The sequence below is a fragment of the Oreochromis aureus genome, linkage group 1, assembly GCF_013358895.1.
Source record: "Oreochromis aureus strain Israel breed Guangdong linkage group 1, ZZ_aureus, whole genome shotgun sequence".
NCBI lineage: Eukaryota > Metazoa > Chordata > Actinopteri > Cichliformes > Cichlidae > Oreochromis > Oreochromis aureus.
The window spans coordinates 9,412,016-9,426,207 of record NC_052942.1 but is presented as its reverse complement, the minus strand read 5'-3'; the positions used below and the strand labels follow the sequence as shown (position 1 = coordinate 9,426,207).

Here is a 14,192-nt window from a genome sequence, read left to right as displayed (position 1 = left end):
GTGTTGGTAGCAGCTTTACAGCTTCCATATGCCATGAAAGAGAGCGCTCCAGATCACAAGAAAGGGCTCATAGCCTGAGGTACGCAGTTTATATTCATAAATGCACCACTAATCGATTTCTTTCTATGAGTCTAAAAACTGAAAGGTAATAAATCCTCTGAGAATGATCATCAAGTCTTTATGGACCATTTTGAACTTTTTAAGCATATTGTTTTGGTTTTACGGGCCATTTAATGTGCGGTTCAGTTTCACCGCTGTCATCAGCCGTGTTTTCAGCAGCGGCCGTAGAAAACAAAAAGTATGAGCCACCTGTCCCAGACCAGACGACGGAAAGCTACCAGATAGCCAGAAAAGTGGACGAGACCAAAGCGGAGCTGAAAGGGCAGCCGTTATCTGATTTACTATCATCACATGGGGAGGAAGAAACTAAATTGATTGGTCGAGCAGTTAAGGGGTGTTACGCAGACATCTGTTGTACTGAAGAAGCTTTCCTTTTGCAGAAAGGTGGGAAAAAAACAACGCTTTCTAGCAGCAAATATTACTTTTCTGCTCTCATTCAAAGATTATCAAATTATAGACATTCAGATTTTTTTTTCTTTTAAAGGTAATAACCATCTGGTTGAATCTGTAGAGCGTGTAAATTTGATTTATGTTCTTTCAGCCACTTTTGTATTGGGATATAAAGCCAATTTAAATTGAAGATGGGATTGAAATGTGATGAAATTAAAACTCGGATAAGCTTGTATATCCTAGAAAAAAGATTGCTTACTGCAGAAATATTACTGTGTACTAAGGATGGGTCATTTAGGCATAGGAAAATCCGAATATACTGATAATGAAGTTTGTCTGCCTCAGAAAGCCAAAACAGCATCGCAGCTCTCTTGTTCTCTGTCAGTCATGAATGAGAACCACTGCAGGTGAACAGCTTTTCCGTGTATGCGAGCAGTCAGGCGTCTCATTCTGTCAGCAGTCTCACACAGCGAGGAGTGACGAATGCTGGATGCTGTTGGCTGACAGCGAGCCGGGACGCCAGTTGTGTCCATTCTCAGTGTGCAGCGCTGCGCGGTGCTGCATGAATGTGGCCGGTTTTGGATGGTTCGGGCTGAACAGTTGCTGACACGCTGAGTCGCAGCTGTTTCTCTCTTAGGCTGTGCTTTTACAGCTCGGCACCGGCAGCCGAAGGGTGGCAGGAAGAACAGAAGACGCACACAAAAGGCCCGACTCCTTCCTTGTGCGCTTCCCTCCTATACTCTGCATCAGATGATTCACCCCCGCCAACCCCCATCCCTCTGCCCAAACCCAATTTCCTGCTTGTCACTTTTTTACAGCCACGCACTTGCGCACTGCAAAAAAGATGCTGCTGCGACCCTCCAGGTAGACTCCAGGGAGGTCCACGCCTAATTAACTGGCAGCCTTTTGACAATGTTCAAAGCATGCGGCCACCCGCTCTCCAGGCCAGAGTTACCATTGTGTGTTTTGGCCCAACTGCTCTCTCTTCAACTCTTCACACTCGTCATTGAGCTATTTAACAACAGCAAATTGTAAAATGGTGAAACATAGCTTGAATATACCACCTGGTTAGATCTGAGGCTCTCGCGCCACCCCAGCTTCCGGCTCGGTCCATGCAGTAGGTGGGTCTGGGTTTAAGCATCCACGTTGGTTTGTGGGATTTCGTCTGTGTTTACCTTTTTGGGGACCACCTGTCTTGTTCCATACCAGGCCTGTTTAGACAGTTTAAGGCCATAGTGACCGGCAGTGGAGGATCTTTGGTGGTCTTTGGTTTCTTTTTCTCTGCCTGAGGTTTTTTTTTTTTTTTTTCTTTCCTGAGTCACAACTCACACACTGGGCTCTACCAGCAGCAGGTAATGGGAGAGATTAATTATCTGTGTCACTGCTCAAAAATGACTGTCAAACCAATCCACAGAGTGGGATATAGCTTAAAAACATCTACATGTACATTTAGACCAACGTCTATCCTTGAGTAACACTAAACAAAGCAAAGCTTCTGCTACACACACACACTCACAATCACCCACACAATCACAGTCACAATCCAGATTCTCTTTGTTGGAAACCTTTTGAAAGTCTACAAGTTTGATAATATCAAGGAATTTCCCTAAAAGACTGTTGATACTGCTCGTGGAGCTTTTTGTGTCTGAAACCTGTTGCTATCAGTTTTCCAAACTCACAGTTCAGGTGATTATACTGTACGTGCTCCTCAGCCTTTATTCAGATGATGTATTGTTGCTAAACTTGTGCCTACAACTCAAAGTGATCCTCTGTCTTTAGAAAACAGCCCAGCATGTGATCTGCTATCTGTGTGATTCATCAGAGGCTTGTCATGCTGGCGCTCTTGAAAGCACCGGCCTGCTAGGCCTGGCTGCTGCATAGTGTTTGTGTTTGTTGTGTAGCTTTTTTTTTTTTTGTCTGCAGCCTTACATAACAATCTAGGGGTGATGATTCCCTCTTTATTTTCCTGCTAGGTTCACCCTCTCATTATAGACGGTATAAATGTCTTTTTGTATGCCCTCTGACCGAGCATTTACCCGTCATCATAAGCCTCATCGAGGAACATCAGGATCTTCTTTGCTTCATACATTTTTGGTTTTAAAGTTGTGATTACTTTCAGTGACAAGGTTACACAAATGTTTGCTTTATTTACTGGCATTTAACCCTTAAGATTTTATTTTTTCCATTTTGGTCCATGTTCACATCAGTTCACAGGATGAACATTTGATGACCTGATTTTCTGGTTTGATAGCTTTGTGTGTCAAGGGTATTAGTACCATAAAGCACATTTGCTACACCTCAGCAGTGTGCCTTTTTGTTTGTGACATAGTGTTGGCAACATTGTAACAACAACGGCTCTTATATTACAGGAACATGTGATACAGTCTTTCCTTCACCAGAACTCTTTCAGTCTACAGGCAGTTTTTGTCCAGTTTGACACTGAAATATGTGAGACTGTGTAAGACAGTGTGGTTGATTGCTTCCTGCTATAGTCAATAAGTTTCTTAGGCTGTGGTTGAAGCCAGTGACCTATGCTTTTTAAAGTATGTTTGACAAATGCGCGGCCTGTGATGTGGCTTCATGTTGACAAGACTTCTGCTCTAGCTCGCACACTTTAATTTAGCTCAGTGCAAGCCCACACTCACATCTGAGTAAAATACGCATAAGCTTAAGGCTACAAAGCCAATATAAGCGGTCTGTGTCAACCTGAAAAGTTTAGCACGGGGAGTTTCAGACCTCAGTCTGTCCAACAGACAGGTAGTCTGTCTTTGATGACTCTGTCTTTTTCTAAGAGTAAATGTCCCACTTCCTAGGGTCTGGGGACTGTAGGAATTATAGAGCATTTATGAAAATGAAAACAAATTTAAAGATGGAATGTAAATGAAGAGTTGTCTAGTAGAGGGTAAGGAAGAGGAGGGGAATAATGGAGGTATCTGAGGGGAAAGTGTGAAGAGGAGATGATGGAAAGACAAGAATGAGGAGAAAGAAAGGGAGAGAGGGAAATGAAAAGAAAGGGGCCATTAATTTAGTGCTGTGGGAGGGATCTGAAGGTTACTGAGCTCTCTCTGCCAGGCCCTCCTGGGTTGACTGATGCCTTTGTGAGGAGGCCAGGAACCACACACACACATACGCACACACATTCGTATGCGTGCTCCAAGAAACTTTGGGTTTGTTGCGGCAGGCCAGATTCAGCAAAACAGACGTGTGTACACACACACACACGTACACGTACACACACACGCAAACGTACACACACACACACACACACACACACACGTGCGCGCAAACATACACACACACACACACACACACACACACACACACACACACACACACACACACACACACACACACACACGCAAACATACACACACGCAAACATACACACACGCACGCACGCGCGCACACAAACATACACACACACAGATGGCCATTAATGGGCTTCAAAGTGAGAGCAAAATGGGAAACCTTTATTTATTTCTTCCCCTGGTTATGGTTTGCTGTGATGTGTCTAAAGATGTGGTGTCTTTTTTTTTTTCTTCCTTTTTTTTCCTTTTTTGTGGTAGTAAATCAAACCCAGTGTTTATTGGTATACAGATGCCCAGTGTATGACATAAAAGGCTAGTAACTGATATTTATATTTGATGCATCTAATCAATCAATTGTGTTGCAGCAGAGATAAATTGAAGATGTTTTATAGATCAAAATTTTCTTTGCTTTTTTAAAGTTCAGTTTAGATTTTATTGGTTATTTTGTAGTTTACTTGTAGATTCTGAGGTTTACAGTATGATACCGTCATCTGCTTACTACTGTATTGTTATTTTAGTATTTGTAATGTTTTTTTATAAAAATATTATTACTATGTAATATTTTAATTCCTGTAGGGCTATATTAATAAAAACACCTATTCCCGTGCTTAACAACATTCTGAATCGGCATGTCTACATTCAGTGTACCGTAAATATAATTCTTTTTCCTTCTTGGACTGCCACAAGATACAAGCTTTGACATTCTGTTTGACTCGTGTGTGGGACCACTGGTGTATACAACATTGCAGTAACCACCCTAAAAATAAACTGGCTTCTGTGATAAATTGCTGTACGGGTCATGCTGGAAAAATGCTAGCTAAATGTAAGCTAGCTAAATACCACGTAACTGGAAAAAAAAATATTGATGAGTAAATTATTAAGTATAACGTTTGCATCTTTTTCGCAAAAAGGTGCAAAACTTTTTTGCACTCAGCAGTGTGAAAGTTTCCACAATCGAAGCAACCGCCTGCTTGGTTTGCTATAATGTTGTTCCCTGCTCTTTTAAATGTTTTGTGTAATTTGAATAATGGGTGCACTGAAGATGGAGACTCAACTCTGACTTGAGAGAAAAACCACAGTATTATACTGTAATGCTACACGTTAGCTTGGTATTATAGTACCGTGTTCAATTGTGTTCTAAATAGAAATGTAAATTTCACATTTACATTTCTTGTATGTTATTTGTATATTTATTTATTACTCTTTTTACAGCATATGTTTTGTAACAGTAAAAGTGTAACTTTATGGCCAAGAGATTGGCCATAAACACTGGAAGGCTGTCTCAGTCAACTGGATGAGGATTCAATATTTCAGAATGTGCTCATTTCACTGATAGTCGACCTAAAAAGAAAAACCTAAAAATAATAAACTTCAGTCTTTAGTCACATCTTAGTGATTTTTCTATCAGATGAGTAAACTGACTAAATTATCAGTTTTTAACACACAAAACTCATCAATCACTTTGTTAATCATTAGTGTCAGTACAGTCCAACAACAATGCATATTTCACTGTCAGGGTTTTTTTTTTTTTTTTTTTTTTTTTTTTTTTTTTTGAGGAAGAAACTTCAGGGGAAAATTTACTCAATCAGTCACTTGCTGATGCTTTTAAAAGACACCCATCCTACTTATTGCAGAGGATTTCAGTTGGAAACACCACAGGACATGTGTACACATACACATACAAATGTTCTAAACCTTATCGCTCTCAGGAGCTAAAATGAGTCAGACTTTCTGTGTATCATAGCTTGTTTTGTTGTTGTGTAATTCACTTTAAACTTAACAGTGTAGACTTTACTCCCCGAGACCCGCTCCCGCATATTAAGCCCAGTTAGGGTTATAAACTGAAAGCAACACGCGGCCTCTGCATCGCCACACAGCTTAGATATTTCAGTAGGGCATGTGCGTTGAAAGGAGATGTTCTCAGCTTTTCAAATGCACTATCACACATCCTTGAAAAGTTTAATTGCTCTGTCATTTTGGGAGCTGAAAGTCTTTGAGATGCTTGGCCTCGCTGACCTGATATGACACAACCCTTTTAGCTTATTTTACTTTATTCTATATCAAAGTGGTTTGAGAGAGGAAGGACTAAAGATTTACATGTGAAACCTTTTCCAAATCAAGGATATTAAAAACACTAAAAACAACAGCCATTGCTGTATGTGTGTACCAAGGTGCTGATGTGCTTCTGTTGTTTCTGTAGCTAAGGAGCGTCTTTTTACATGAGCAGCACGGCCTTTCGATCACTCTGTAAAATTTGAGATTTGACAGATATGACAGATATCGGAGCAAAAAATTCAGAAGCAAGGTTATACTGAATCTATTCAGAGTCCCAGTTTACTGGGTTTACTGTTAAAGTTTACTGTTTGAGAGTTATGAAACAGACAATTACATTAAAGTGAAAGAAAGTGTTTTTGTTTCTAACACAATACTGTGGCATTCAGGCTTTTATCCAACATACTAAGCAGGGAGCAGCTGAGGAGTGTCAAGATTAAAGTGAGAAACAAAGCAGGAGGTCACAGGCAGGGATAAAAGTCCCTGTCTCAATACTTTACAATTATTATGTATAACTGGCAGAATCATTTTGTGGTAATATGAATTCCAGTGCCTGAGTTAACCTGAGCATGTGTGATAAGCTCTAATCTTCTCTTCCTGTGTGTGTGTGTGTGTGTGTGTGTGTGTGTGTGTGTGTGTGTGTGTGTGTGTGTGTGTGTGTGTGTGTGTGTGTGTGTGTGTGTGTGTGTGTGTGTGTGTGTGTGTGTGTGTGTGTGTGTGTGTGTGTGTGTGTGTGTGTGTGTGTGTGTGTGTGTGTGTGTGTGTGCAGGAGTTCAGGGCAGCACTGAGTGCTCATGTGGGAGGAACCACTTTACGTGTGCAGTCAGTGCATTCGGGGAGTGTACCTGCATCCCGGCCCAGTGGCAGTGTGACGGAGACAACGATTGCGGGGATCACAGTGACGAGGACGGATGCAGTGAGTCTTTGTTTCTCACTTTATTTTTTTTGCTTTTGGTATCATCCTCGCTTTCTCTTTTCTCTCTCTGCTCATTCATCTACCATGAGGAGGAAAAAAAACAGATAAAGAAAATCGCATAAAGACTCAATGACCGTGTTAAACTCACCTCACTTATTGGCATGTGGTTGTTGATGAGGAGGCATTGAAGTCAAAGCACTCGAGTCGCCTGTGAAAGTAATCCAAGTGTGTCCCTCTGAGTTTCTCATTTCAAAGACACTGTAAAATTTGCCAAAATATATTTTATACAATCTGTCGGTTTTTAATTTAAGCCTGTGTTATTTTTTTTTTACTTAACATGAAATGTTTTTTCCTCAAACGATTTCCTTAGGTAGCCAAACTTCTGAAATCTTAACAAGCATCTGAAGAAGATTTTTACCTAATTATTAAATTAATTGAAATAAAAAGGCATTCTCAATACTTTGAGCACTTGAACATTTTTGATACTTTTTTGAAAACATTTCTTTTTTCCATTGTAATGAACTTGTATTTACGTAATTTGTTGTAATGTAATTTCCCTTTTAAAGGTTTGATTTAAATCTAGATCAATTTTCTAAGCTGTTACATCAACCAGCATGCCAGATGCGGTTCTAAAGAGTAAAGCTATTCCCGACTGAATATTATGCATGAGCCCCATGAGCAAGGCATTAAAGTCCCATCACTTAGCCAAGACTTCTTGGCAGGTCTCTGGCACTAATTTCACGTAACTGGATGACTTCTGAATTTTGCTATAAATGTAGAAATGTTCTCAGGCAGAGGTTTTTTTTCCCTCCATAAAAAGTAAAAAAAAAAAAAAATCTGTAATTGAACCCATATGGATCCCATCATCACCCGGTGAAACAGTGAATGGGTCACTGGTCAGGTGGGGTAGTACTTGTGAGCTAGACGCTCTGCTTGGTGTATGCCCCGTGCAGAAAAATGCTTGAGTGACTTTTGGCAACAGATGAAGTTTGGCTGGAGGGGAAGTCTTGGCAGCTGAGGCAGACAGGAGTATTCTCTTGTAGAGCATGTCAGTTTGTCAAGTGGAGGAGATCTCCACAGCATTTTTTCTTTTTTTAAACACCGGTGTATCGGTGTGAAATGTCAATGCGAGTCTTCTTTTTTTCTTTCTCCTCGCCTGCTCACAGCGGAAAAAAGCAAGCTGCCCTTTTATTTGACACTTCCCCAACCTCCTTTAGAGCTGCGTGGTTGTGTTTGTGTATGTGCTGATATGCTTTCTCCATCAGTCTTCCTCTGTCATATTAAGCTAGTTAGAGGTTGGGAGAGGGGATGCAAAGAGTTATTGATCTCTGGCCAGCTGAATATTCAGTGTGTCAGATTGCCGTGTATTGATCTGCGTCTTCTTACTTATTTAAGGAGACGCATGGAAGCAGCTGACAGATATCAGAGCATCTAGCTGGACCTTTCTAATCCATTAGTACTGTCTGATCGATCCTCTGCTCCACCGCTCTGTAGTTCCACGCTGGCTCTCTTGGATTCACTCCAGTCAATATCATAATCGCAATTCTCATATCATATAGATTTTGTATTGTTGTAGTAGTCAGCCATTAAAAACCGTAGGTACTGTCAAGCAAACGCACCGCTTCTTCTTGCTACTGTATCAACTAGATCAATGATCACATCACATATCAACTTAATGCAGTTCAGTTTTTCAGCAGCGAGGACTACAAATCATAAAACAAAGTATCACTTTTTTCCCTTGATGTATCCCTGTATTTATAGTTTAAAAGTACTGAATACTTTATAATATTTAGAATCTATTTTCTCCTTGGCACTGCAACAAGTCTTAACAATTAGTAGACTTATACTTAAGTCATGTTGTGTTAGCACTGCAACAGACTAGTGACCTTGTCCAGGGTGTACCACGCCTACCTATGTCGGCTGGGATAGCCACTAATTTATTTCTATACCACCAAATGGCAACAACAAAATTTACACTGCAAGGTAAAGACCCTACAATGATACTATTTTCTCCTTCTTTGTGTGTAAGTTCCTTCTTTGTCAGTTTAGGTCTATTTGTAGTTTATTTAGCACCTCTGCTCAGCCTGCTTCAGTTTCTCTAGCAGCTGAGGCCGATACGACTGGTCCAAACTGCTTGAAACTGGAAGAAACGCATACATCCATGGAAAGTTGTCTACTTAAATGAACACGTTGAAATAACACACAGTTGATGAGTTGTGTTAACAAGAATGCGTCCTGGTTGGCTGCGTCTGCACCGGCACCTCAAGTCTTACAGCTTTAAGCGATCACAACTCCCAAATTCTGACATTAAATTTATTGCTTCATCTTTATTGAAATCTGATCTGTATTTCCAAATATCAGACCAGAGTACATTCATCAGAGACAGGCGCTTACACTCACTCCCTCAGATAAAGAGCATATTTGTCTTAGAGTGTCTTCCAGTTCTTAGATTATTGTTCTGCTAACTAAATTATGCATTTTCTCAAGTAAAGGAAGATTTCAACTACTTTTTGAAATGTAATAACATATTTTTGTGTGGCTGAAAACCCCCACAGTGCAGGTCACTTAGAAGCAAGTGTTTGCATGTGTGTTTGTGTTCTTGTGTCATGTAACCCTGCCTCTATTAGACTGATTGGATTAAGGGAAATGGATCGTAAAACTGAGAAGAGAAATTTTTATGTTTTTATTTTCCAAACACAGCAAAGAGTTGGTTTTCTCGACTGTGCTTGATCTGCAGGTGTGTGTGTGTGTGTGTGTGTGTGACCGTGAGAATCCAGAACGACAGTAGCCACACAGATAAACACAGAAAGATACATTGTGCTCCCTGCAGAATTGTTGCATTATAGTTTGTGTTGTAACTAATTTCTCAGCAATTTCCAGACAAAGCAGCGTTCTCCTGAATCATGCTGGAGGAATCTCTGTGTGTGTGTGTGTGTGTGTGTGTGTGTGTGTGTGTGTGTGTGTGTGTGTGTGTGTGTGTGTGTGTGTGTGTGTGTGTGTGTGTGTGTGTGTGTGTGTGTGTGTGTGTGTGTGTGTGTGTGTGTGTGTGTGTGTGTGTGTGTGTGTGTGTGTGTGTGTGAGAAACTCATGAAGATGGGAGCAGAGGCAAAGTGGCCTAGTGGACTGTGCCTATGAAGCTATCTGTGTAAACGTCTGATCTAATTACAATGTGGGGATCATGTGGAAACTGCAGTGCAGCTGTGGCTGTTTTTGTGTGTGTGTGTGTGCATGCGTGAGTGTGTGTGTGTGTGCCTTGCGCTTGTGTTCCCCCAGATAAAGTTTCATAGCTGCACAGAGACCAAAGAGAGAGCAGAGGGGAACACGGGGGACTAAGAGGAGCATGTAAAAGTCCTTGTTGTGGTTGTATGCGTGCGTGCGTGCGTGTGTGTGTGTGTGTGTGTGTGTCTGTGTGTTGGATAAAATATGTGGAGTTGTGAATGTCAGTGCTGTAACTTTAGTCTGAAGGAGCTGCTGTTGCATGAAGGTGAGAAGGAAATTGACTTTACAGCTATGGGTTCTCCTCTTCACCTACCATTACTTTCGCCTGTTTATACTGGATCACACTGGGGAGCGGAGGTTATCATAAATTTCCCCTTTTTTATAACAACACTTCTCAAGTTGTACCAGTGAGTTCACAAGATTTGCTGCTTCACTTGCCTTATTTTAAGTTGTAAGTTGGGGCATTACAAGTAAACAAAATGCTTAGTTACAACCTGGTACAGGAAATGGTTTTGACCTCTACGGATAGTTTGCCCCTTTATAACTGCTCTGAGTGGGTGAGTTGTTGTGTAACTCATTCACTTTGGATACTGGCATTGACTGGCATCTGGATACTTGGAGTCATTAAACAGGATTTGTAACTATTATTAGAAATACACTAGTCGACCAGTCAGGTACCAGAAAAAGAAAAAAAAAAAGCCACTAAAGTAACCCAGACAGCTCCTGCCTCTCATCTTCTCAGCCATGTCCCAGAAGCCATGTCCCTCATTATGTTCTCCAAAGACTGTTTTCTGGCTGTTTTTCACAGATGGAAAGGTTGTGTCTGTATTTCACATCTGGTCGCATACTGAATTGGTTGCATAATATATGACATACACAATCTTTTTCTGTTCCACTATCCAGAGTTCATAGCAGTATCTAAGAATTGGAACATCAGCTGGTAAATCAAGTTGAGGACTTCATCCTTGGTACTTTTTCGCAGTGACAGTCTGGTACAAATGCCCACATCAAAAGAGACACTCTCTCTGAAGTTGTACTGCTTTATTTTACCCACAGTTATTCAGCTCTAAGTTTAAGAGGTTTGTAAGTGGCGATCAGTAAATTAAAGTCTGTGCTAGTGTCTCAAACTTCAGAATAAAGACAAAATATCTGCATGGATGATGTTGAGCTATTGTGTAGAAATGATCGTAAAACTAACTAAAAATGTAACTAATAACTGAGCATGATTATGTTACATGTTCAAAGTGGGTGACTATTATGACAGTGTCATCAGAGGTGTCTAGTTGAGTGTTTTAGTGGGTCGCACATCTCAATGCCAGGATACTAATTAGCCTTGATGAAGTTTAATGATGGCATAACTCACAGACGTTTAATCAAATTAATAACACCCCCATCCTTTCATTGACAGAGCTGTCTGAGCTCAGGGGGTGTGCTCGTCTAAATGTGGCACCATAGGGACATTTACTATGTTTGATTGCAGGGTGTAAGTATGACCTGTAAGAAGCATGAAGTGCTGCTCCATTGGAGGAATATGTTTGTGTTCTTGGCACTCTGTTTCACATCCATGAAATCACACAAGAGAAGGAAGGGCATACTTTGTGAGTATGGTTCCTATGGAAAGGGCTGTAAGGGCTTATTGTGTTAAAGGTTTTCAGAGTGAGATGAGGGCAAACTGAAGCAGAAAGTGAATAAAGAGGAAGGACATCATAATATCTGAAAAGAATGACGCTTGCCTCGTGTTGAGGTCAGCGTGTTCACCTAAACTTCCTACTGCTCTCTTCATAAATCCCCTCACTACCTCACTGAAACTCTTGTGTCAAGAAGTGAGGGGAAGAGTTGCACTTTGTGTGAAAAAGTACATAAAGTTTATGTAGAATGAAGAATAAGTGTGTGGTGTGAACTGTGAAAATATGTCAAAGTGGATTTTCATGTTTTCACAATTCTCATCAAACTCAATGAATTGTCATGCAAGATCATGTCCTTGGATGATTCTGTTCAGTTTGAATGTAATAATTGCTAAAACTGTGTCCATGTTTTTACATTTCTTATTTAATTCTGCTTTTAAGTTTTCAAACTTTAATCTAGGAATTCAGAAAGAGATAAAAAATAGATAAAAAAGATTATGACATTTATGATGAGTTTTAAACTTTGAGCATGCACACAGGCAGCATGAGCAATGATTAAAGAGATATTAAAGAGATTGGGTCATATTCTTGCAGGGGACCAGAAAGGTGCAGCCCTGTGGTAGAAAGAAGGATTCAGTGCCCACAGAGGCTACAGAGATGCACTTGGTGCAGTACAAAAGCCATCAGCAAATTGTCCATTTAGGATGTCTCCTTGTGTAGCTCAAATGCTGACTGTTTGGAAAGTAGGCTTGAAAACAAAAGGAAATGATGGCAGGAAAAAAACAAAACCATCATTGTATATTATCAATTTTTTCAGGGGCTAAACTAAACAGCTAACAACAGCATAAACATAATCAAGGATTGCCCACATTAGTTGTTGTTAATATTTTAGACATTGGCCATTGGTGACAGTGCACAGCTGTAACATGCAAACATGGGCCTAGAAAGCTCTGCATAGCACTTTATGGACTACCAAACCATGTGCCAATTACCTTGAATGCACATGACACCAAAAAGCTCCCAAAACTTTCAGAAAAGCTGCTATTCTTTTTATTTTAGTAACCCTGACGTTATCCTTGTAGTTTTGATCTTCTGACAGTTACAATAGCGTTTTCCCACATTGGCTTCTTTGCTGCGCTTCATGCTGCAAGCCTGTTAATGTTCAAGTGATCAGGCCTTGCTGTGACTATCCTCTCTCACAGTGAATATGATTGGCATAGAGCCGTGCTCACCTTTTGACTACGACCGTTCCCTTTGTAAAAACCCCATCCAACAGCTGCAGTCTGACTCATTTTTCTGTCTTCCATCATATCTTATCAGGCTTTCAATTTCTCTGACCTCTCTTCCCAGTTCAAGGCAATACAATTTATTAGCACACAGTAACACTGGATATTCATAACAACAGCAGATAAGACAAGATAACCTAGGACAACTAATACATCATGTGTTATTTCACCATTCATCTCCTCCTACTGCATCATCCCCCCTCACTGTTATAGGTCATCCTTCAAGTTATTTCTCTCTCTGCATTTCACTTACACTGAACTAAGCGCACTCTCTCTCTCACACACACACACACACACACACACACACACACACACACACACACACACACACACACTGATGTGTTGCAACAGTGTTGGAGTCCTGCTGAGTTGAAACCGGCCGAGGTTGCGAAAAAGTAAATGATTTCAGCTAGTGAGAAGACAGGGGGTGCAGAGGATATATATACACACACACACACATATATACATATACATATACATATATATATATATATGTGTGTGTGTGTGTGTGTGTGTGTTGACCGTGAATGTAAAATGAAATGGAAGAGGAAAATCTCTATTGGGTGAGATTGAAAGCGCTGCATGAGACTTGGCTTCCTCTGCTGTCAGCTCACACAAGTGTGTGAGGTTTGGGAAGCGGGTGTGTGTACTAAAAACTCAAACGCACACATTCACAGGTATATGTACACACACACACACACACACACACACACACACACACACTCACACGCGCGCGCGCGCGTGTGTGTGTGCCATTCCAACTTGTGAGGACCCTCCTGTCAGGTATAACTGGGCCTCCAGGTGGTGTAATGTTTACCATATTCATGAGAAGAAGTCATTTGAACAACTCACTGACTTGGTATTCACGACTTTGAGTGTAAATGTTTTGAGAACCTCTGGAACTGCCACCAGTAAATGTTTTAATGAAACCTTTTATGCAAGTGTCTTTTAGAGTTATTAAGTTCAGTTAGATGACAAATAGTTGATAACTCTAAGTCTTTAAAAATATTAAAATGTCTTAATTTTCTGTTTTTCCTTTATCTTTGTGCCCCGAGACTTAGGCCAAAATGAAATGCTTAGCGTTGTATGATTTGAGTCAATCATAAGCCCTTTATTTTATTTCATTTTATTTTATTTTTTTGAGCTCCAGTTCGAAGTCTGGTCTTTTTTTATTTTTCAAATGAACCTTTTCCAGTTGAACTTGAAAAAAAGTGCAGACAAGTCTAATCTACAAGTGCCTTACCACTTTAAAGGGAATTGAGAAATACTGGAAGGC

The 14,192-nt window shown here is 40.5% G+C and overlaps 1 protein-coding gene across 4 annotated transcripts in view; it reads left to right on the top strand.

The window, feature by feature from the left end:
* Window positions 1-14,192, top strand: part of lrp4 (low density lipoprotein receptor-related protein 4) — a 112,405-nt gene that overhangs the window by 42,835 nt on the left and 55,378 nt on the right. For all 4 annotated transcript variants that reach the window (XM_039604092.1, XM_039604059.1, XM_039604015.1 and 1 more), the window contains exon 2: window positions 6,640-6,786. In XM_039604092.1, coding sequence (XP_039460026.1) covers window positions 6,640-6,786 — 147 coding nt within the window. The remainder of the gene's footprint in view (window positions 1-6,639; window positions 6,787-14,192) is intronic.